The 25,781-nt window shown below is 42.6% G+C and overlaps 1 protein-coding gene across 1 annotated transcript in view; it reads right to left on the bottom strand.

The window, feature by feature from the left end:
* Positions 1-2,419: 2,419 nt before the first annotated feature.
* Positions 2,420-25,781, bottom strand: part of IPO5 (importin 5) — a 68,407-nt gene continuing 45,045 nt past the window's right edge. The window contains exons 18-26 of the mRNA XM_073664171.1: positions 25,148-25,244; positions 22,238-22,410; positions 20,779-20,890; positions 20,554-20,609; positions 16,770-16,892; positions 15,844-16,063; positions 15,536-15,764; positions 15,046-15,187; positions 2,420-3,236 (exon numbers count right to left, since the gene is read on the bottom strand). Of these exons, the coding sequence (XP_073520272.1) occupies positions 3,150-3,236; positions 15,046-15,187; positions 15,536-15,764; positions 15,844-16,063; positions 16,770-16,892; positions 20,554-20,609; positions 20,779-20,890; positions 22,238-22,410; positions 25,148-25,244 (1,239 nt within the window). The 3' untranslated portion in view covers positions 2,420-3,149. The remainder of the gene's footprint in view (positions 3,237-15,045; positions 15,188-15,535; positions 15,765-15,843; positions 16,064-16,769; positions 16,893-20,553; positions 20,610-20,778; positions 20,891-22,237; positions 22,411-25,147; positions 25,245-25,781) is intronic.

Raw genomic sequence — 25,781 nt, 5'->3', positions numbered from 1 at the left:
TCGTAAGCCAATGACAGGGAGTCATCAGGGGCTGGGGAGATCTCACAGTCTGCATCCACCTTCCTCTTAGCTTTTTTGAGAGAGGATTTTACTGATTTCAGACTTGACTGAGGTTTTCAATCCTGAGGTAAAACTAGAGGTCTCATCTGCTAGAGTCTGATACAGGATTGGCACAATTTTTTGGGATACGAGTCTGGAAGGACGGTGTCACACAACGCACATTCAAACTGCTTGGACTTGGAGGCACACTTCTATTAAAAAATAGAAGGGGAGAAGGGATACTCCATTACTAAGTGAACTTTCGCGAAGATCACTTACCCAGGCGGCTCAAAGGACTGGTACCGATTTGGAGGAAGGACCTTTCTCCGTCAGGGGATCTTCCCTGGAGGCTGCAGATTCATCTATCCTGCTGGAGCTATGATGACTGGACCTGGACGCCGAACCTCGCTTTCCTGAGGACCGGGCATTACCAGTAGCTCGAGGGTGACGTGCCTTTTGAAGCTCCCCTAACAGCCGCTGAGATGAAGATGGTAGCTGTTGAACTTGCTGCTGCTGCTCACTTTCTGTCTCCATGATGGGGAGAAGTGAAGCTGGGAACCCCAGATAGGGGTGCCCTCACATAGCTGACGCTGGAGCTGCCGATCCCAGATAGGCGCGCTGCTTGACAGCCGTCGCCACATCCAGCTTCGTACGGCGTTCTTCCATGAGCCTGCGGTTCCCTCCATCAAGGACAGGAAACCAAACTGAGGCAAGAGAGAGGGCCGCTCCTTTTTAAGCCTGTTGGTTTCCTGTTCTTGGTGGTCAGATCCCCTCTCTCGTGGTGTTGTCATGGTCGACCAATAAAACAAGCCCTCAACCAGCACCATCGACCTATAATTAAGAATCTATTCAGTAGTTATAGCCTTGTCATCCTGAACAGTTTTTTTTTTCCCCAGGCTTGCCTAGTTTAAAAAAAAAAAAAAAAAAAAAAAAAAAAAAAAAAAGTTTACTCACTACTTCTCCAGCACTGCCTCTCTGCCGCTGCATCTTTGTAGTCACAGCCGTGACATCACAGTATGTAAACACTGCGGCCAATCGTTGGGTTCATCTGTATCATTCCATCTATATCAGCATAACTACTGAGACCAGTGATTGACTGAAGCAGGCACATGATTTAGTTGTGATGTCCCTGCTGCAGCAGTGTCAACAATGCATCTGCGTTGGAGAGACTCATTCATCGGGTGCAATGATTTTTAAGCACTCTTAAAAATGAAAGTTATCTGCAGCATATCTTCCGGTGTAAGTGTAAAAAGGTGATGTGCTGCCAATAATGTTCTTGCTGCACAGAACAATCTCAATAACGCATAGAATTGTGGCGAGTCTGACCAAACAGATTAAACAGCCGCCTTGCTTGTAGTAGCTGATCAACAGTCGTTTAAGGTCTAAATCAGCATAGTGCCCACGATCAGGAACAGTAGCGTTTTCGAAGCAGAGTATTTTCACTGCGTTCTATTAAAACGCATGTGTTTAGGTAATGATGCAGATTCACCGCATCTAATGAGTGTCTATTGGGGATAATACGCAGCTGAGATGTTAGTCTCTGCTACAGAAATGGACATGCTGCAGCTCGTAAACCCACGCTGCGGGTGACTTTACGCACTGTTAAAAAGAAGCACAGTGGGCATGAGATGTCTATAATTCCCATCCACTGTGCTTGCAATGTATAACGCAGCGTTTTAGAAGCAGCGAAAATATGCTGCGTCCAAAACGCTACTATTCCTGATCATGGGCAAGTATCCTTAGACAACAAGTTCCAAATGGTACATTCTAAATTTTTGATAGCATTTAAAACTTTGTTGACCTCCCTATTATTCGATAAAAGATTAAAAAAAAAAACCTCAGAACAAAATAAATTTAACAGGCCATTTGTAGTCAAAGCCCATCTCCATAGTGTCTGCTTCCTGACAATAGTGTTAACAGAGCATCATTCTATTCTCCATTTTCCTAACACTTTATAAACAAGAAGTACCCTGTTTTAAACAAAACAAATTTATTCTCATTATGTTTTGAACTAAATGCAGAAAAAAAAGGTCTGGTTGTAAAGTTGCAAAAGCTGAATAATACAATGTAGTTAGCTAAAGGTGTTCTAGTAATGCAAATTGAAAATTCATAATTGTCCACACATTTACTTTATAAGTATCTGAAAACTACAAAACACATGGATAGTGTTAAAACTCAAATTAATGCATCTTTCAAAATAAAGGCATCCTAAATATAAGAAACATTTAAAAAATAAAAAATTCAAACCTATAAACAGTCAGCAAAAAAATATAAACTGCTCACATGCAGAATATACTTTATCTGTGTGCTCCAAAGTAATCACATGATAATGTACAAGTGAATAAAGTGAGACAGAGGGGAGCGGTGCTCAGACTGGTCATGTATTTCATTGTCGTTTATTGAAGAGTGAAGGAGATATTGCCAGACATGCCAAAAAGACATTTCACATTCAAGGGCCTGATGCTAAATGTTGTCCTATGTCAAAACACGTTATTTGGACACAATGGGTGACCAAAACTAATAAAAAATATACTGATAGAAATCTGTGCAAAATTAATGTTCTTGACCATTATACTTCAAAATGAATCCTATAATAGGGCACAAGTAGTTTTCTACAAACTTCTGTGGTAATAGACAAATTTGTCTTTGACGATTATAACATCGTGCTAATTATGAACTCGACATACCACTTTTATGAATGGCATGCGGAGCACCATTTTAAAAAGCTTTGTAGGCCCTTTGGATACACCAGCTCTATGTCCATGTGTCTTAAAATCCACCTACAGCAACTACACTCCTACTTAGTTGATAACTGAAGACAATGGTAAGCAGTTCTTCCCTACCCACAAAAGTGGATAATGGGAGATATGACGGATAGAATAAAATAATCCATTTACAGTAAACAGGCCGGAAGGGAACGTCCATCTTTCCTAGAAGAATCCATTTTAACATTTTTCCAGTCTGGGGTCTGATGCACTTCATTGCGGCCTGCAGAAAAACTGCTTATAAACGTTACTGCTCCTTCTTAAAACAAAAATAAAGAAACCTAAACAGAAGAGGTAAGTTTATTTTATGTTAGTTTTCCTGATATAGGCCAACAGTAGAGGTCTTCACACAGTACTCAGGAGATCTTGTAAAGCCTTCTGCTGAACTGGATTCAGCTGTGATACACATTCTGTGAACAGTCCTCCGGATGCCTGAAAATAGAAAAGTTCAACAGTGAAGCAAAAACAATGACTGGTATATGCAATGCCAACACTGAAATACTAAGGCCCCAATTCATTAACACTGGTGTTTTGGACGCCAGCAATATGTGCCAAATTCATTAACAGCCACAAGTCGCTTAATAAATTAAGTGCATGATCTTAGTGGCACCTTGGCAGAAACAATTCTCCAGTTGTGGACTGGAATAACTCATTTCACCACTTCCAATACATTTGATGTAGCCATGACCCATTTAACTTCCTCACAGCTCCCTTCATTTTGGCAGAGCTGCTTGAAACTGGTGTGAAAATACCAAAATGTGAAACATTTTTGCACAACTCTGTGTTAAAGGGTGACAAAGTGTTTTCTGCAGAAACCTGATGGAAAACACTAAGAAAAGTTTTGCATACTGCGGCAAAGTGCAAAAAATTAGCTACTTTTGCAAAAACACTTAGATGAATTGCCATTTAAAATTCACACCAAATTTGCTAGAAAAAAAATGAGGGTGGGGGAGGCTTGTTATTTACTTGTAGTGGATTTTATCTATTGGCCTGTAAATGTCAAAATGTATGAGGATTTTAGGCTTTAGGTATAGTTCATACATCGACCTTTGAATGCTCGTTTTAATTCAAAATATACACAATGAACACATACATGCATCTATATATTTTTTTCAATTCAATGAAGCATTATTGGCAGGACCAAACAAACAGTTTTGCCAAAGCATGTGTACAATAGAGAATAGGGAGAGGGACTGTGGGGATGATGGGTAGGGATTGTAGGAACCATGGATGGGGCACATGGGGGGGGGGGGGGGGGGGGGGGCAGTTGAAGTCCATGACATCAGCTTTCTCTCGCTGCCTATGGCATGCGATCACATATTGTACGGCTATCTCCCCCACGCTCTCTTCTCCAAGCAGGATATAGGTTTTCGCTTCTCCTTTCCTCCTTCATGGAGCTGAAATTCAGGAAGAGATCAGTATCCCCTGAAGTGTGTCCCTCACAGCTGAGTATTTGGTGCAGTGTAGCAGGTAGTGGGTCTCATCCTCCAGGTCACAGTGTGGGCACAATCTGTCATCCCTGGGCTTGTAGCTCCGTCTGTGCTGGCCAGACTATGGCCAAATTGTGGGCACCGAGTCTATACCGGCTCAGGATATGGCTTTCTCTGGGGTTCAGAAGTTTCTCCAGATATGGAGCCAGGCTGTAGACTTCGGTACATGGTCAGTTTCTGTGAGATGTCAATATCGTTCCTCCAGTCACTTATGTATCTCTCTTGGCCCTCGTCTACCATCTTCCCGATTCTGGCTTTTTTCCGGCTACTGTGGTTGTTGTTTTGGTCAGATTGGGTTTGGGTGAGCTGCTTCGGGGTCCTGGTTTGTTTGACCCCCTTACATGTAGCAGGGCTTTATGATGGGAGCTCAGGCCACTAACAAGTAGGTGAGCCTCATATGACAGCGTTCTCTTCAGAACTGCTAGGTGCAGTGGGAATCTGCCCAGCTCAGCCCGACAGGCACTGTTGGTGGCGCTCTGATGGACCTGGAGAAGGTGCTTACAGAATTCCAGGCGGAATATTTTTGTTGGGCTGGAATGCCACCTTGACTAGGCTGGGTATGTGAGAGAGCCCCAGACTTCGCTGCCGTACAGGAGGGTTCGGGCAAAGATTGCATCGAATATTTTCCGCCAGACCCTCACTGGCAACTTCAGATGGTAGAGTTTTTGCAGGCCTTGTCCTTCAGGGTCTCTTTGGTGTGTTTGAAGCTCCCTGACTGGAGAATTTCCAGGCCCATGTAGGTGTATTTGTCCGTACCTGTAAGAACACAGTTTAGCACAAATGAAGGGTACTGGTCCAATCTTGTCTTTCTCTTCTGGAACACCATGATGTTGCTTTTGTTTGGGTTGATGGGTAGTGCCCACGTGGAGCTGAATTTTTTTAAAGATTTTCAGGTGGTCTTGGAGGCTTTTCACCTGGGCATTATGGAGTGTGAGACCTGGTGCCGTGGAGGATTTCAGAGCAGTGATGTAGATATTGAAGAGCGTTGGACTTAGGCTGCAGCCCTGTGACTCCTCGGCTCTGCTGGAAATCAGCCGTTCTTTTCCGGTTCACCCTCACGCTGCAGTGATTCTCTGTGTTGGAGCTTTTGATGGCGTGTCTTTCCGCCTATTCCGCTCTCCAGCAGTTTCAGGAACAGGCCCGGGTGCCACACTGAGTTGAAGGCCTTTTTAACCCCTTAATAACATCTGACGTACTAATACGCGTCTGTGCCCTGGGACTTAAGAGCCAGACCCGTATTAGTACGTCATCGCGATCGCGCGCGCGCACACAGGCTGTGCGGGCGCGATCGCCGCCGGGTGTCAGCTGATTGTCACAGCTGACACCCGGTACTATGTGCAGGGAGCGGTCCTGCACCGCTCCCAGCACATTAACCCCCGCGATGCCGCGATCGAAGTCGATCGCGGCATTGCGGGGGCAAGGGGAGGTGATCGGCGATACTCACCTCCTCTTCCGGCTTCCAGCGCAGTCTGCAAAGGCTTCCCGGGTGTTGCCATGACGACCCGATGTCGTCATGACAACATCCGGGTCACCAGAGAGCAGGAAGATTGCTTGGACATGCGTAGTGAATCTCCAAGCAATCTTCACACTGTGCACTTCTGACAGCCTTCATGGCATAGGGATGGTGCTCCATTCCTGTGCCATGCAGGCGATCAGAAAAAAAAAAGTGAAAGTCCCAGAGTGGGACAAAGTAATAAAGTGTATAAACTGTGTGAAAGTGGGGGAAAAAAAAAAAAAAATGTGCAAAAATATTATAAAAAAATAAAAAAAATAATACACCAAAAATAAAAATATAATGTACCCATCAATAAATATTATTATAAAAAAAAAAAACAATAAAAGTACACATATTTGGTATCGCCGCGTCCGGAACAACCTGACCTATAAAACTGTCCCACTAGTTAACCCCTTCAGTGAACACTGTAAAAAAAAAAAAAAAACGAAGCAAAAAACAATGCTTTATCACCATACCGCCAAACAAAAAGTGGAATAACACGCGATCAAAAAGACGCATATAAATAAAAATGATACCGCTGAAAACGTCATCTCGTCCCGCAAAAAAACAAGCCACCATACAGCTCCATCAGCCGAAAAATAAAAAAGTTATAGCTCTCAGAATAAAGCGATACTAAAAAATATTTTTTTCTATAAAATAGCTTTTATTGTGTATAAGCGCCAAAACATAGAAAAATGATACAAATGTGGTACCGCTGTAAACGTACTGACCCGAAGAATAAAGCTACCTCATCAATTTTACCACACGCGGAACAGAATAATAAAAAAAAAAAAAAAAAAAAAACAATTCCTGAATTGTTGGTTTTTGTTTATTCTGCCTCCCAAAAATCGGAATAGAAAGCGATCAAAAAATGTCACGTGCCTGAAAATGGCACCAATAACAACGTCAAGTCATCCCGCAAAAAACGAGCCGTCACATGACTGTGCCAAAATCTGGAAAAATTATAGCTCTCAAAATATGGCAATGCAAAAACTAGATTTAATAGCTGTCTACAAAAACGAGACTTAATAGCTGTCTACAAATATGTCAAGGGCTGTCACATTGTAGAAGGATCATCTTTATTCTCATTTGCACAAGGAAAGACTAGAAGCAATGGGATGAAACTAAATGGGAGGAGACACAGATTAGATATTAGAAAAAACTTTTTGACAGTTAGGGTGATTAAGGAGTGGAACAGGCTGCCACGAGAGGTGGTGAGTTCCCCTTCAATGGACGTCTTCAAACAGAGGCTGGACAGAAATCTGTCTGAGATGATTTAGTGAATCCTGCTTTGAGCAGGGGGTTGGACCAGATGACCCAGGAGGTCCCTTCCAACTCTACCATTCTATGATTCTATGATTTTACAAAAAATGCGTCTTTTAGTGTGTGACAGCTGTCAGTCATAAAAACCCCATATGATTCTGGCATTGCTGTAATCACACCGACCCGAAGAATAAAGTCGTCTAATCACTTATACCGCACAAGGAACGGTGTCAAAAATAAACTCTGGGGCTAGGGTTGGGGCTGGGGCTAGGGTTGGGGCTAGGGTTGGGGTTGGGGTTGGGGTTGGGGCTAGGGCTAGGGCTAGGGTTGGGGCTGGGGTTGGGGTTAGGGCTGGGGTTGGGGCTGGGGCTAGGGTTGGGGCTGGGGCTAGGGTTGGGGCTAGGATTTTTTTCAAAAGTAAGAAAAAAAGATGACGATATGGTGACTAGTGTTGAGAGCAAGTGCTCGCTACTTGAGTTTGCATCGGGTGCTCTGGTATGCATTGAGTATCGTGGGTATTTGAGTGACATGCTCGAGTCTCTGCCCCATATGCTTCGCGGCCAAAAAACTTTACGGGGATTGCCTGCCATGCACGAGCGATCCCCGCATGTTTTTTTTTGGGTGTCTAATAACCGTGAAACATGCGGAGCAGGGACTCGAGCACACGCTGTACATGGTGCATACCTGAGTACCCGATGCAAACTCAAGTAGCGAGCACTTGCACTCAAGAATAATGACAACTTATTCAATATGATGACCTAATGTAAACAAATTCTGTGCCGTACCTCTGGGTTCAAAATGTTCACTATACACCTTAATAAAATCCTTGAGGGGTATAGTTTCCAAAATGGGGACACTTGTGGGGGAGCTCCACTGTTTAGGCACATCACTGGCTCTCCAAACGCAACATGGTGTCCGCTAACAAATTGAATGGAAAATCGGCTCAAATTGTTAGCGGACGCCACATTGCGTTTGGAGAGCCCCTGTGTGCCCAAACATTGGAGCTCCCCCACAAGTGACCCCATTTTGGAAACTAGACCCCCCAAGGCACCTATCTAGATGCATAGTGAGCACTTGGAACCCCTAGGTGCTTCACAAATTGATTCGTAAAAATGAAAAAGTGTTTTTTTTTTCACTTTTTCATTATTACGAATCAATTTGTGAAGCACCTGGGGGTTCCAAGTGCTCACTATGCATCTAGAAAGGTGCCTTGGGGGGTCTAGTTTCCAAAATGGGGTCACTTGTGGGGGAGCTCCAAAGTTTGGGCACAGAGGGGCTCTCCAAACGCAATGTGGTGTCCACTAACAATTTGAGCCAATTTTCCATTCAATTTGTTAGCGGATACCATGTTGCATTTAGAGAGTCCCTGTGTACCCAAACATTGGAGCTCCCCCACAAGTGACCCCATTTTGGAAACTAAACCCCCCAAGGCACCTATCTAGATGCATAGTGAGCAGTTGGAACCCCCCAGGTGCTTCACAAATTGATTCGTAACAATGAAAAAGTGTTTTTTTTTCCACTTTTTCATTTTTACGAATCAATTTGTGAAGCACCTGGGGGTTGCAACTGCTCACTATGCATCTAGATAGGTGCCTTGGGTGGTCTAGTTTCCAAAATGGGGTCACTTGTGGGGGAGCTCCAATGTTTGGGCACACAGGGGCTCTCTAAACGCAACATGGTGTCCGCTAATTATTCAAGCAAATTTTACAATCAAAAAGTCAAATGGTGCTCCTTCCCTTCCGAGCCCTACACTGCGCCCAAACAGTGTTTTTTCCTCAAATATTGGGTATCTGCGTGCCCAGGGGAAATTGCACAACAAATTTTGCGGTCCATTTTTTCTTGTTACCCCTGTGAAAATAAAAAAAAATTGGGTCTAAAGTAACATTTTTGTGAAAAAAGTTAAATGTTCATTTTTTTCTTCCACATTCAAAAAATTCCTATGAAGCACCTGAAGGGTTAATAAAGTTCTTGAATGTGGTTTTGAGCACCTTGAGGGGTGCAGTTTTTAGAATGGTGTCACTTTTGGGTATTTTCTGTCATAAAGACCTCTCAAAGTGACTTCAAATGTGATGTGGTCCCTAAAAAAATGGTTTTGTAAATTGTTGGAAAAATGAGAAATCGCTGGTCAAATTTTAACCCTTATAGCTCCCTAACAAAAAAAAATTTTGGTTCCAAAATTGTGCTGATATAAAGTAGACATGTGGGAAATGTTATTTATTAACTCTTTTGTGGGACATATCGCTCTGATTTCAGGGCTTAAAAATTCAAATTTTGAAAATTGCAAAATTTTCAAAATTTTCGCCAAATTTCCGTTTTTTTCACAAATAAACGCAAGTGATATCGAAGAAATTTTTCCACAATCATGAAGTACAATATGTCACGAAAAAACAATCTCAGAATCAGGGGGATCCGTTGAAGCGTTCCAGAGTAATTACCTCATAAAGTGACAGTGGTCAGAATTGTAAAAATTGGCCCGGTCATTAACGTGCAAACCACCCGCGGGGCTTAAGGGGTTAAAGTCTACAAAACAAGCGTATATCTTTCCGTGCTTTGTGTTGTGGATGTGACTCTGAAGAAGACTGTGCAGGGTTTAGATGTGGTAGGTGGTTTGGCATGAACCCTGCTTGGTTTTTGCTGAGGATCCTCTTGTTCAGGATGCTATTGAACAGTTTTCCCATGTTGTTGCTGACACATATGCCTCTAGATGGCAGGGTCATACCTGTCCCAACTCTTGTGAATGGGTGAGATGAGCACTTGGTTCCAGGTGTGAGGGAAGTAGCCAGCACTCAGCACAATATTGAACAGTTTAACCACTGCTACTTGTATTTCTGGTGGGATTCTATCCAGGCCACTAGCTTTTCTACACCTTATGGAAGACATTGTCCTGTAACTTCCTGTAATCTGATTGGTGTATCCGCAGGGTTTTGGAATTTTTTTTTACTTTTTCCTCCATTGCCTTTAGTTTTGCCAATGTTTTTCTGTTCTTGGCTTAGTCCTTCCTTCGGGATGTCTTTATAGAGGTTTTTGAAGTACTGGAGCTAGATGTTGTTGTTTTGTATATGATATTGCCTTTCTTGCTTTTTGTGCCCATGTGGTTCCATAGTTCCCAGAAGGAGTTGTCTTGAAGGGCATCTTGGAGTTTGTTACGTCTGATAGAGATGTAATTCTGCTTCTTTCTCCTGAGGATGTTTTATACTGCCTTTGTATGGTGTCGTAGGCATCCCTGAGATCCGAGTGGTTGGGGTCTCAGTGTTTCTTGTTTGAGGCTGTTCTCAGGGTCTTCCAAACAGCTTTACGTTTTCTGTCAAATCAAACGTTGATCTGCTTTTCTTTTGGCCTCTTGTAGTTAACTTTAACCCCTTTACAACCCAAGGTGGTTTGCACGTTAATGACCAGGCCAATTTTTACAATTCTGACCACTGTCACTTTATGAGGTAATTACTCTGGAACGCTTCAACGGATCCCCCTGATTCTGAGCTTGTTTTTTCGTGACATATTGTACTTAATGATTGTGGTAAAATTTCTTCGATATCACTTGCGTTTGTGAAAAAAAAACGGAAATTTGGCAAAAATTTAGAAAATTTTGCAATTTTCAAAATTTGAATTTTTATGCCCTTAAATCAGAGATATGTCACACAAAATATGTGGGAAATGTTATTTATTAACTGTCTACTTTACATCAGCACAATTTTGGAACCAACATTTTTTTTTTATTGGGGAGCTATAAGGGTTAAAAGTTGACCAGCGATTTCTCATTTTTCCAACAAAATTTACAAAACCATTTTTTTTTTTTAGGGACCACATCATATTTGAAGTCACTTTGAGAGGTCTTTATGACAGAAAATACCCAAAAGTGACACCATTCTAAAAACTGCACCCCTCAAGGTGCTCAAAACATTCAAGAACTTTATTAACCCTTCAGGTGCTTCACAGGAATTTTTGGAATGTGGAAGAAAAAAATTAACATTTAACTTTTTTCACAAAAATGTTACTTTAGACCCAATTTTTTTTTATTTTCGCCAGGGTAACAGGAAAAAATGGACCCCAAAATTTGTTGTGCAATTTCCCCTGGGGACGCAGATACCCCATATGTGGGGAAAACCCACTGTTTGGGCGAACGGCAGGGTTCGAAGGGAAGGAGCGCCATTTGACTTTTTAAATGTAAAATTTGCTTGAATAATTAGCGGACACCATGTTGCATTTGGGGAGCCCCTGATGAAAAGTGAAAAAAACCCACAAGTGACACCATTTTGGAAACTAGACCCCTCAGGGAACTTATCTAGATGTGTGGTGAGCATCTTGAACCCCCAAGGTGCTTCACAGAAGTTTATAACATTGAGCCGTAAAAATAAAATTTTCACATTTTTCCGCCCCCACTTTTGCATTTTCATAAGGATGAAATAACAGAAGAAATTGCACTATGCAGTTTGTTGTGCAATTTCTCCTGAGTTAGCAGATACACCATATGTGGGGGGACAACCACTGTTTGGGCGCGCGGCAGGGTTCGGAAGGGAAGGAGCGCCATTTGACTTTTTGATTGTAAAATTTGCTTGAATAATTAGCGGATGTGCCTAAACAGTGGAAACCCCCCACAAGTGACACCATTTTGGAAACTAGACCCCTCAGGGAACTTATCTAGATGTGTGGTGAGCACCTTGAACCCCCAAGTCCTTTACAGAAGTTTATAACATGGAGCCGTGAAAATAAAAAAATCAAACTTTTTCCACAAAAATGATGTTTTAGCCCCAATTTTTTTTATTTTCACAAATGGACCCCAAAAACTTTTGTGCAATTTCTCCTGAGCACGCCAATACCCCATATGTGGGGGAAAATACAGTGTTTGGGCGCACGGCAGAGTTCAGAAGGGAAGGAGCACTGTGACTTTTTGAACGCAAAATCGTCTGGAATTGAGAGCGGACGCCATGACGCGTTTGGAGAGCCCCTGATGTGCCTAAATAGTGGAAACCCCCCACAAGTGACCCCATTTTGGAAACTACACCCCTCAAGGATTTTATCAAGGGATATAGTTGACATTTTGAACCCAGAGGTACGACACAGAATTTGATAACATTAGGTCATCATATTGAATAAGTTGTCATTAGTCTTGAGCGCAAGTGCTCACTACTTGAGTTTGCATAGGGTACTCACATGGTGCATACCTATCACGGGTGCTCAAGTGAAATGTTAGAGTCCCCGCTCGCATGTTTCACGGTTATTAGACACCCCAAAAAAAACAACGCAAGGTTTTTTTGGCTGCGAAGCATATAGGGCGGAGACTCAAGCACCCGCGATACTCAGTGCATACCCGAGCACCCGATGCAAACCCAAGTAGCGAGTACTTGCGTTCAACACTAGTTGCCATATCGTCTTTTTTTTTTTTAAACTTTTGAAGAAAAAAAACAACCCTAACCCTACCTTAACCCCAACTCTAACATTAGCACAACCCTAACCCCAAACCTAGCGCTTATTTTTTACGCCGTTCCTAGTGCGGTATAAGTGATTAGACGACATTATTCTTCAGGTCGGTGCGACTACAGAGATACCAGAATCATATCAGGTTTTTATGATTAACAGCTGTCACACACTAAAAGACATTTTGTCAAATCTAGTTTTTGCATCGCCATATTTTGAGAGCTATAATTTTTCCATATTTTGGCCGACAGTCATGTGGCTGCTTGTTTTTTGCGGGATGAGTTGACGTTTTTATTGGTGCCATTTTTTGATCGCTTTCTATTCCAGCTTTTGGGAGGCAGAATAAAGAAAACAACAATTCAGGAATTTTTTTTTTTTTTTTTAATTCTACTCCGCGTGTGGTAAAATTGATAAGGTAGCTTTATTCTTCGGGTCAGTACGTTTACAGCGGTACCACATTTATATCGTTTTTCTATGTTTTGGCGCTTTTAAACAATAAAAGCCATTTTATAGAAAAAAATATTTTTTGCATCGCTTTATTCTGAGAGCTATAACTTTTTGATTTTTCAGACAATAGAGCTTTGTGGTGGCTTGTTTTTTGCGGGGCAAGATGATGTTTTCAGCAGTACCATTTTTATTTATATTCGTCTTTTTGATCGCGTGTTATTCCATTTTTTGTTTGGCGGTATGATGATAAAGCATTGTTTTTTGCTTTGTTTTTTATTTATTTTTTTACCGTGTTCACTGAAGGGGTTAACTAGTGGGACAATTTTATAGGTCAGGTCGTTCCGGACGCGGCGATACCAAATGTGTACTTTTGTTTGTTTTTCTTTTTCATAATATTTATTGATGGGTACATTATATTTTTATTTTTGGTGGATTATTTTTTTTTATATTTTTACAATTTTCTAAAAAAATTTTTTTTCACTTTCTGACAGTTTTTTTTATGTGTTTACTTTGTCCCACTATGGGACTTTCACTTTTTTTTATTCTGATCGCCTGCATAGCATAGGGATGGAGCACCATCCCTGTGCTATGCAGGCTGTCAGCGCTGCACAGTGAGAAGATAGTTTGGTCATGTACTGCGCATGACCAAAAAATCTTCCTGCTGTCTGGTGACCCGGATGTTGTCATGACGACATCGGGACGTCATGGCAACACCCGGGAAGCCGGGGCAGACAGCGCTGGAGGGCGGAAGAGGAGGTGAGTATACCGATCACCTCCCCTTAGCCACCGCAATGCTGCGATTGACTTCGATCGCAGCATTGCGAAGGTTAATGTGCCGGGAGCGGTGCGGGACCGCTCCCTGCACATAGTACCGGGTGTCAGCTGTGACAATCAGCTGACACCCGGCGGCGATCACGCCCGCACAGCCTGTGTGCGCGTGCGATCGCCATGACGTACTAATACGGGTCAGGCTCTTAAGTCCCAGGGCACAGACGCGTATTAGTACGTCATGGGCTTTAAAGGGGTTAAGGTCTGACAATTCGGCCATGGTGTAGAATATATCATTGAGGTCTTTTGCAGCTTGACTCACTCCTTCGGAGTTTGACTTGTAGTCATAGTTGTAGAAGTGGTGGAGCATCACCGGTATTTTGGGTCTGTTTGGAACTTATTTATATTTCTCTGTCAAGGTCTTGAACCATTTATAGGATGGAGTCAGGTTGAAGAGGCCGCTCAGCTGAGGCCAAGAAGCCTATTGCCAGACTTGCTTCCCCCTGGCCCTTTAACTACAATATCAGTCTCTACTTGCAAATGGTCAATCTTTTTACCTCTCAGAGAAACTTTCCTAACTTTGCTTCCAAGTCGCCCGGAAACCTATATTTCTTTGTGACAACCTCACGTTTTCCTTCAACATCTGAGAGCATATATACATAAGTGCATCTCACTAAATTAGAATATCGAAAAGTAAATTTCAGTTCTTCAATACAAAGAGTGAAAACAGTGATCTATTTTAAGTGTTTATTTCTGTTAATGTTGATGATTATAAAAGTCATTATAGCTGTAATTTAATATGACCTGCCAATCTGTGGTGCCATTATCATGTCTGCACTTACCATATTTTGCCGGCCCACACATTTAATGTTTGTCTTTTAATAATTAAATAACTAATTACTTTATCAAGTTCTATGCACGCCTTTTTTCTTTTATGTTCCCGTTTCTATATGGCGTTGAGTGATGTAATTATATGGGTCCTATGAATAGGTGTAAGAAATTAATAAATGAGTAGAGTATATTACAAAGTGATACATAGTTAACACCTTAGCCAGGGACTAACTATTTGATATACCTAACTGAAAGACAGACTTTCCCACTACTGAGATAGGAGATGGCAGGTAGTGCTCAAAAGATTCTATGTAGAGAGAAGAGCTAGAGACAGACACATTGCTGCAAGTTCTCCTGACAGGACAATTAAACTTAAAAACCTTTTTTGAACAGCAGATCATTTTCTGATGATACTCCATTTAAAGGAGACAGGTTAGACCAAAAATACCCAACAGGAAGTAAGGCAGTCTTCAGAGGTATTTAATGAGGGGAACGTGTGTAACTGTAGTTTGTCTTTTATGGATCGGAAACTTACCTGAACTTGTCGTACTACATTAGCAAGTCTTTTGCCACATAAATCTTCATTTTTAATAGATTCATGGACTCCTCCATCTGCTATAATACTAAATATTCTTGGTAAATTTGAGTTGTTAGGTCCTAGCACAATAGGATTATTACTGTGAATATTAGAAAAAAAAACTCATTAGATGGATGCATTTTCATTTGACAAATCCATGCAACTCTAAAATGGTCACTTCATACTGTGCATTACATTAATACAGTGGATTACTCTGGAATGAAATACATTGCCAGATTGGTGACAAACAGACTAAACTTTTGCAAGTATTAACTTTAACACATGCGGCAATCTACTAGCTATCAAGACAAGTTGATAACAGACTAAAGATAGTCTACGGACAGAGAAAGTATGTTACATTAAAAATTACGAAGATGGCACCATAAGATATCATATTGACATGCATTACAGGTTTAGGCAACATAAAAAGTAAGTTTTAAAATTTTACCTTTCAAGAAGGTCACAAAGAAAGTTAAAAGTATGAACAGCTTCCTCTTTGTCCTCATGCAATGGCAACCATGATAGCCAATGAGGCAGAACTTCATCCACATTAACGCAATCTGGTCTGTATTTCATTATCTTTCCTACAGCGGAGATGCAATTCTCTGTTGCATTGATATTCTCTTTGGTTTTAGAGTCAGGGGCCTGTATAACCCCAACAAGAAGTGGAACAGCTTCTAAGATAAAAAAGAGGAAAGTACAAAAATTATCCAAAATTAAACAAACTACACATGTGCATTTGGGATGAAAACTTACCTGTACAGAAAGGACGATAGTTATCACCACCAAACTGTGCCATCACACCAACACCATAAGCAGCCGCCTGACGAACCTCCGGACTGTTGTCACAGATCGACTGTATTAGAGGCCTCAAGAAGTATTCAGCATATTGGAAGGATGTTGGGCTACAGTGTTCAATAATGTCATCAAAAATACAAAGTCCCCACTGTCTGTCTGGCCATGGACGATGGGGACACTTAACAGAAAAAAAACAAAAAACATTTTACTTTGGTTTTTGAAGCAATGGAAGCTAAAAACATGCAATTAAATAGACAATGGCCCTGGATTCATCAAGACCGGCTGGTTTTGAAATGTGTTGGAGTCAGATGCTTATAATTCATGCAGACACACAATTGTAAGAATGGTGTACGCTTCACTACAAATCCTACTTCAGTCACTGATGGGAATAAAATATGTGGCGTAGCGAACACTGCTGCTCATCATGAATTTGACTAGTGGCGGTCCCCATGCCCCAGCTCAGCCCACTTTGACAAAGCTGGGGAAAAATGGCGTGAGAACACAAAGTAAAAAATTTTTAGCAAAGCCTCCAGCTGCGTCCAAATATTGCAACTTTACCTGCCAGAATACTGACATAAAAGCTTTGATGAATCCGGCACTATATGTGCTCCTTTACCTCCAAACTAATTATGGCAACATTTTCTATTAATTTTTTGAATCCAACATGAGGAATTGGTCTGTACCAATGGTTAAGAAGATATAATGTAAAGGGTTATTCTGGGTCTGCACACTTTCTATATGAGGTGAGTGGGGTGGGTGACATTGTGTCTACTGACACCTGTCCTAGTAATCTTCAAAATGATAATTAAAACGTCATTTATATGGCAACATTACAATAATTTGTTAAAATATCAGAAAACGACAAGACACCAGAATAAACTTACAATTAAGTTAACAATTAATGGCAGCAACTGTTCAAACCATGGCAGCACCTTCTCTTTGTAGCTACTGAATATGGAGTGCAAAATGTCTGCGACTTTAGTTAGAATATAAACGTCGTTGTCATCCTGTGGACATGAAATAAAGATAAATTAGCAAACAATTATCATGAAAATGTTAATATATCAGAGATGGATTAACCCCAGTCTTTCTTCAAACACCATACACAGTACATTATAATACATAGTCATTCAAAGCCTTATGGTCCGTCAGTCTTGCACTGAGCCAGTCTATTAGGCAATTACCCAATAGGCACATGCCAATGGCTTCCCTTCCTTTAAAATGTATTTAAAATGCCAGGAGTCTTCTGATTCAGTCATGTGAAGAAGGCACCACAGCTGTGTATTACAGCTATGGTCTTTCTGCTGATCGCATAGAACTATAACAGTATGAGATTATCAAGGAGTTAAAATATCCAACTATCCTAACAAGCATTTACAGAGTAGATCTGCAAGACACAAAAGGTCCCGCATTCATCAACACCGGTTTTGTGCACGCCGGTCTTTCTGAGATGAGCTGGAGTCAAATGGTCCCCATTCATGCAGAAGAGCACACTTCATGAATCAGGACCGTTTGTCGAGTGGCGAGCACCTCTGTGTCCATCTCACCAAAAAGCTTACTCCTTGCCCAGAGCCTCTTACCTAGCCAAATCAATTTGCATATTTAATTTCCCAGTGGAGAATGCATGGCTTAAGTTTCCTTACTGACATGCCAGGCATGACATGTCACCCTCCACAAGAAGAAACATTACCCCTTAGACCAGTGCCTCTTACCCAGCCAAATCAAGATCTCATACTTTGCACTGACAAGGGGCAACACCCTGAAACATCGTGTCTGCAAATTGAGATTGTGGTTTGGCTTTTATCCCAAGTCATATAGTAAGGTTTGTTAAAGGGTCATATTGACTTTTAGGATCGCTGCTTCCAATAGGTGGCGCTAGAGTTCAAGTCCTCTTCCTCTCTGAAGAGACAATTTGCATATTTAAGCTCCCAGAGAGGAGCATGCATGGCTTAAGTCTCACTCACTAAGACAAGCCAGGCTTGACCTGTCACTCTCCACAAGGAGAAAAGTTACAACTTCGATCCCTGCTGGAGTGAGATTTGTGGTGTAGCAAATGTTGTCACTCATCGTGAATTGCCACACCCCCACCCATTGTTATCCCGGGGTGAAAATGGCAAGAGAATGTCAAAAGTCACAGATTTTTAGAGCAGTCTTAGGTAGCACCTAAATTTCATGAATTGTCAAAGCTTTTTATGCCAGGATACTAGCATAAACGCTTTAATGAATCGATCCCCAAGGGCCCATTTCATCATTTGCAATGGGAAAGTTGCCATTTTTTGCTTTGGCTTTTTGTGTTGGCAGATTTTGTGCCAAATTCAAAATCACAGTATTTACTGATTTGGCACAAGCGCAAATATGCTCTGTTCTACTTTATTAGGGTACTGAAGTGCATTTGTGCAAAAATTTTGCAACATTTCAGTACATTTCAGAAAGTTGCAAGTGATGAATTGGGCTACAACTGAATAACCAAAACCATACCCATAAACTATAAACCTGAGTAAAATTAACTTACAAAAGGGCTTAAATAATGAATAAGATGCAAAGTCAGTAGAACAAATTTTACTCAAGAAATAAAGAACAAAAGCAATGATTATTCAGTCTCCAAAATGAGGTATGTTTAATAGCAAATTTAAGATGTACTGTATTTTTCGGACCATAAGACGCATTTTCCTCCAAAATTTTGGAGGAAAATGAGGGGTGCGTCTTATAGTCCGAATGTTGGGGGGGTGTATATTTGTGTGTGGTGTTGGGGGAGCGGGGCACAGGAGGCAGCAGCCACCTACTGCAGCCTACACTGTCCCCGCTGCTAAAGATAATGAATATTCACTGCTCCCCACACCCATGGGGCGTGGGGAGCACTGAGTATTCATCCTCCTTAATAGAGGTATACAGTATAGCCGCGCTGCGACTCCTGCTGCTGCCGGCTATCTCCTGTGCCCTCTGTTAAAGGGCATGAATATTCAACCTCTCTCCACGCCCATGGGCGTGGGGAGGGGGTGAATATTCATGCCCTTTAATGAGCGGGCACCGGAGATAGCCGGCAGCAGCGCGGCTCCGCTGTGTGCCGGCTATGAAGGAGAGTGAAGTCACTGCTCCCCGCGCACACAGTCCTGGCGTGGGGAGCAGTGACTTCCGGCAGCTGGTCTCTACTTGTGAGCCGCGCATGGCAGTGACGACATGCGCAGCTCACATGGAGAGATCAGTGCAGGCAGACAGGATTCAGCGCTGGAGAAGAAAGGTGAGTAGTGGTGTTTATTTTTTTTTTAATGTGCAGCCTGATGGGGATGAGGGGTGCCATGCACACCAGGACGGGGATGAGGGGTGCCATGCACACCAGGACGGGGATGAGGGGTGCCATGCACACCAGGACGGGGATGAGGGGTGCCATGCACACCAGGACGGGGATGAGGGGTGCCATGCACACCAGGACAGGGATGAGGGGTGCCATGCACACGAGGACAGGGATGAGGGGTGCCATGCACACGAGGACAGGGATGAGGGGTGCCATGCACACGAGGACAGGGATGAGGGGTGCCATGCACACCAGGACAGGGATGAGGGGTGCCATGCACACCAGGACAGGGATGAGGGGTGCCATGCACACCAGGACAGGGATGAGGGGTGCCATGCACACCAGGACAGGGATGAGGGGTGCCATGCACACCAGGACAGGGATGAGGGGTGCCATGCACACCAGGACAGGGATGAGGGGTGCCATGCACACCAGGACAGGGATGAGGGGTGCCATGCACACCAGGACAGGGATGAGGGGTGCCATGCACACCAGGACAGGGATGAGGGGTGCCATGCACACCAGGACAGGGATGAGGGGTGCCATGCACACCAGGACAGGGATGAGGGGTGCCATGCACACCAGGACAGGGATGAGGGGTGCCATGCACACCAGGACAGGGATGAGGGGTGCCATGCACACCAGGACAGGGATGAGGGGTGCCATGCACACCAGGACAGGGATGAGGGGTGCCATGCACACCAGGACAGGGATGAGGGGTGCCATGCACACCAGGACAGGGATGAGGGGTGCCATGCACACCAGGACAGGGATGAGGGGTGCCATGCACACCAGGACAGGGATGAGGGGTGCCATGCACACCAGGACAGGGATGAGGGGTGCCATGCATACCAGGACAGGGATGAGGGGTGCCATGCATACCAGGACAGGGATGAGGGGTGCCATGCATACCAGGACAGGGATGAGGGGTGCCATGCATACCAGGACAGGGATGAGGGGTGCCATGCATACCAGGACAGGGATGAGGGGTGCCATGCATACCAGGACAGGGATGAGGGGTGCCATGCATACCAGGACAGGGATGAGGGGTGCCATGCATACCAGGACAGGGATGAGGGGTGCCATGCATACCAGGACAGGGATGAGGGGTGCCATGCATACCAGGACAGGGATGAGGGGTGCCATGCATACCAGGATAAGGATGAGGGGTGCCATGCATACCAGGATGGAGGGATGCCAGGCATACCAGGATGTGGACATTGTCAGAATTTGGGGACATTACCCCTATACCAGTGTCAGAAGACCCCCTCCCCCTTAAAAGTGCATCATTACCACATTTTTTGCTTAAATTTTTATTTTTTTTATTTTACTCCTCTAAAACCTAGGTGCGTCTTATGGTCCGAAAAATATGGTACCTCATCTTGCAATGATTCTTCAACTTGTTCATCATAGTCTTCATCTTGTCTTTTCACTAGAAAAAAAAAATTGGGTTTGACAGAATAATTTAAAAAAACTAAAATAACTGCTTCATTATGTGGGCATCTAAATAAAATAAGCATGCATGTAGATACACATTTATGTCACACTGGATGCATGTTTCAGGTTAAAATTATGTAAATGAATAATTGATAGGGCAATACCTTGTCTTAGTTCTTGGTTTTTAAAATGCTCTTCTAGTTTGCTTTTCATTATGCCTCCGAGTTCTTCAAAGTGTTCATTGTTTAAGCATCCATCTCCCATAACCTCAATGCACTGGAAAAAAAAAAAAAAAAAGAATAAAAAAAATAGTTTTTCAGGGACATACAGTACTGTGCACAAGTTTTAGGGAGGTGTGGAAAAATGCTTCAAAATAAAAAGGCTTTCAAAAATAGAAGTGTTAATCGCTTATTTTTCTCAATTAAGTTGCCTCTTGAGCAGCTCAGAGCTATCTTTCTTTATCTTTATTTTTTTTTTTTATATAGCGCTAACTTATTCCGCAGCGCTTTACATACATTATCGTCGCTGTCCCCATCGGGGCTCACAATCTAGATTCCCTATCAGTATGTCTTTGGAGTGTGGGAGGAAACCGGAGAACCCGGAGGAAACCCACGCAAACACGGGGAGAACATACAAACTCCTTGCAGATGTTGTCCTTGGTGGGATTTGAACCCAGGACCCCAGCGCTGCAAGGCTGCAGTGCTAACCACTGCACCACCGTGCCGCTATGCAATCTTTTAAGGGTATGTGTCCCCTTTCATTTCAAGGGGTGAACATGCTGAAAGAACTGATATGCTGCAGATTAAACCAAAAAATGCTTATACTACAAACTTAGGTTCATGCTGTCTAATGAAAGAAACTTGAGAATAACCATTTAACAAAATACAAAGTGAATTAACAAGAGAGAAATTTAAATCAAGTGATGATATGGCCATCAAAGAGCCCTGATCTCATATCAAATCTGTCTGGGATTTTAGAGACAAAAATTTGCGCATCCACAGAAGATCTGTGGTTGGTTCTTTAAGATGTTCTGAACAACCTCCCTGCAGAGATCATTCAAAAACTCTGTTCACAGGTCTCCTGACCTCAAGTCAGCAAGCTCATAGGCTTTTATGAGGGTGCTGAGTTCGGGTGGAGAGACCTGCAGCCGCTCTCTGAATCACGGTCCATGCTCTGACCATGACAAATTGATGTTTAAATCTAGCCTTAAAATGATGGAATGGGGTATTACATTCCAGAGAACAGCTTCAGAATGAGTTTTTGACACAGAAAGAAGAGGTTCAGATTTTGGGGACGCAGCATTTTAAGCTTTGTGGGCAATTAGGTACCCTTAATCTCCTGAACACAGCAGTACCCCACATCTTGTTTGGCTATGAGGCACCACAAGTTACTTATTTCTACTTAAAGTTTACCACTTACCAGTAGGTGGCTACCTAGGTTAAGAAAATAAAAGACGGGGCCTTTAGAGGCAATTTAAGGAGTTACCATTACGGTTTTTTTTTTTAACTAGAAATATTTAGAAAAGTTTAGTATGTGGCTTCCCATTTTCTTATATGTAGGCTGGAGTTAGGTTTTAATCATGTAACTGAAAATAACTCTAGAAATATAACACTTAAAAGTTACCTTAGCAAATGAGTGCATTATTTCTGACAGAACATCAGAGTCTGGCTCTGTTCCAATTCCTTTTATAAGAGCATCACACATGAAGTGCCACATTTGGGTTAAGTACTCTGGACCACGCACTCGTGCACATTCCAACAACAGTGGCATTGACTCTGCAGCAGCGACTCTTACGCGTATGGTTCAAGTTAAGGAAAGACTGGCAGCTTTTTTTTCACAATTCATTTCAACTCCCTTCATACTGCCCGTGAGCCAATACATACACATTTCACAAAGATAAGTCAGATTCATCAAAGCCATAATGCCAGAAAACATGGGATTACAGCTGATTCTTTCTGTGAATTACAACATATCCTTGCCCGTTTTACCTCACAGAAAGCAGCAGCTCTGATCCCATGCTCCTCTGTCGGTATACTCTTACATCCTCCCCTGCCCAGGAGATGTGGCATGTGCAGACCATGTTCCTACACGGTGAGAGACAGCCATTACACAGATTATATCATGACAGGAACATTTTTATTTATTTATTTAATACATCCAATTATGGGACTTATTTTTATTCTAAGACTTAATTAAAATGTACTTTGTTCGTGGGAAAATTAATCAGAAGCGTCTGACCTCTCCACACCCCTCATTAAGACCAGTGTAAATATCGCCAATCATAATGAATAGGGGCCTTAAGAGTTTGTACATACAATGAAATGAAACAAAAGGGAAGTATTCTGCAACAGCCATTATTATAACTTAATCTGAGAAAATAAGTACTGTATTTTTCAGACTATAAGACGCACCAGACCATAAAACGCACCTAGGATTTAGAGGAGGAAAATAGAAAAAAAAAAAAGCAAACAAAAAATGTGGTCATAATGCCCTGTTAAGGGGGAGGGGAGTCTGCTGCTGAGACTGTTATAGGGGTAATGGTCCTCCAATTCTGTTAATATCCCCCCCATCCTGGTATGCATGGCCCCCCTCATCCCTCTTCCTGGTATGCAGAATATTCACAAGCCACTCCCATGGGTTGTAGTGAATATTCATGGTATTTATATAGCGGGCACACCGACCGCAGAGCGGCGCCGAGGGTACAGTGTGCACGCTATTAAGGAGAGTGAAAGGTCACTGCTCTCCACGCACACAGTCCCGGCGTGGGGAGCAGTGACTATCCTGGCACAGCATCTCAGTGTGAAGGCGCAAATACTGTACTTGTCCTAGACGTCTAATGATAAAGATGACAGTTGGATTTGTAAAAGTCAATGATCCTTTGACACATTTGGTTTCATAAACTTTGGTTCTGACCTCACGAGTCTTGAGATCCAAAAGGGATCACGAGTCTTGAGATCCAAAAGGGATCACGAGTCTTGAGATCCAAAAGGGATCACGAGTCTTGAGATCCAAAAGGGATCACGAGTCTTGAGATCCAAAAGGGATCACGAGTCTTGAGATCCAAAAGGGATCACGAGTCTTGAGATCCAAAAGGGATCACGAGTCTTGAGATCCAAAAGGGATCACGAGTCTTGAGATCCAAAAGGGATCACGAGTCTTGAGATCCAAAAGGGATCACGAGTCTTGAGATCCAAAAGGGATCACGAGTCTTGAGATCCAAAAGGGATCACGAGTCTTGAGATCCAAAAGGGATCACGAGTCTTGAGATCCAAAAGGGATCACGAGTCTTGAGATCCAAAAGGGATCACGAGTCTTGAGATCCAAAAGGGATCACGAGTCTTGAGATCCAAAAGGGATCACGAGTCTTGAGATCCAAAAGGGATCACGAGTCTTGAGATCCAAAAGGGATCACGAGTCTTGAGATCCAAAAGGGATCACGAGTCTTGAGATCCAAAAGGGATCACGAGTCTTGAGATCCAAAAGGGATCACGAGTCTTGAGATCCAAAAGGGATCACGAGTCTTGAGATCCAAAAGGGATCACGAGTCTTGAGATCCAAAAGGGATCACGAGTCTTGAGATCCAAAAGGGATCACGAGTCTTGAGATCCAAAAGGGATCACGAGTCTTGAGATCCAAAAGGGATCACGAGTCTTGAGATCCAAAAGGGATCACGAGTCTTGAGATCCAAAAGGGATCACGAGTCTTGAGATCCAAAAGGGATCACGAGTCTTGAGATCCAAAAGGGATCACGAGTCTTGAGATCCAAAAGGGATCACAAATCTTTACAGCTGACTTTAGATCTAATCAGGCATCAGGAAAGCCAAGCTGAATTTAAGTACCACTAAATATATTGCCATCACCTGTGAAAGCAAGCCCACATCCTGGGACTGTAAAGTTTCTATACATCTCATGTATTGTCACCCTACCTTATGCACCACTTGCTTCCTGCAGCTATGATCAGTATTCCTTTCCGCCTGCTTCCAATTTGGCAGCCACAGTTGTGTGGAGAGTATAGTGGCAAGTCTTAACCATGCCTATCCTTCCTTTCTATCCAACAGCACATGAGAGAAAGGCCCTCTTGTAAGCAGGAGGTTTGGAACGCTGATCTAAGCAAAGAAGGTAGCAAAAGGCAAATTTGCATGTAAACTGCCATGGAATGAATGGCGCTATAATAATAAATAATAACTAAGGGCACCAGGTAAATTGACTACAGATGTCAAATAATCACTTTTTAGTCCCAAGGTGGAGGATTACATTTAGTTCTTATTTAAGCAAGTCACTTGAAGGGGTGCTCTCATGTTAGACATTGATGGCAAAGGATAAGCTATAAATGACCAATAGCTACGGGTCCCAAAGGTGGGACCTGCATGTATTTCCAGGAAGAAGTCCACCTACTCCCTTGTCCTATCTGGCACCTCATTGGAGAAGTGGCCAAACATGTTACAAAATACAGTCGAGCAAGTGTGGATATTCCTTAAATGTCACAGATGAGAATGCTCTAGATTCACACACAAGTTTCCATTGTAAGGATATCATCGTGAAAATAAAATTTAAGGAGTGGAACCATCAGTTTTACAACTTGTTCAGTGTACTCCACAAATCCTTCCTTCAGCTCTTTAGCATAGCAAACCTGTAGACACAAGAGAAGTAAAGAAAATAAATTTGTTCTTTTACGCCATACAAAAAAATGTAACTATGTATACTTTGCAAATTATCTCAAACAAATATTTCCAACTTATTCTCCAGTTCTTGCTCCTGTCAAGTGAATGGCTTTGCAACTCTCTAAATCAGTGATTCTCAAAACTGCAAGACTGGTCTCAGTCTTTTCTGCGGCTGCAGAAATCACTAGTTTAGTAACACAGCTGGCTTACTGTGTACCCATTTTAATATATTGAGGTCCCACAATTTTGAATTTTTTTTTTTTTTTTTACCATGAACTTCTACTACAGATGGTAAGGCCCACAGAATTATGGCCTGTGTGGTAAGGCCCCAATAGAAACATTGGACAAGCCCTGCTATAGTCCTAGTTCTCAAAAAGCACTGCAGATGTGTAAGGAGGAAATAAGTCCGATCCTATCACATCATGACCGCAGGTATCTGTGCGGTTTAATATTGCTTTGAGGAATATGGGTTAAGATCACTGAAGGGTATTAATTTATTTGAGCAG

The sequence above is a fragment of the Phyllobates terribilis genome, unplaced genomic scaffold (assembly GCF_046119375.1).
Source record: "Phyllobates terribilis strain yellow unplaced genomic scaffold, ASM4611937v1 Scaffold_2__4_contigs__length_985480577, whole genome shotgun sequence".
NCBI classification, from domain to species: domain Eukaryota; kingdom Metazoa; phylum Chordata; class Amphibia; order Anura; family Dendrobatidae; genus Phyllobates; species Phyllobates terribilis.
Note: the sequence above shows the minus strand (reverse complement) of the source record. Positions and strands in the feature narration are given on the sequence as shown.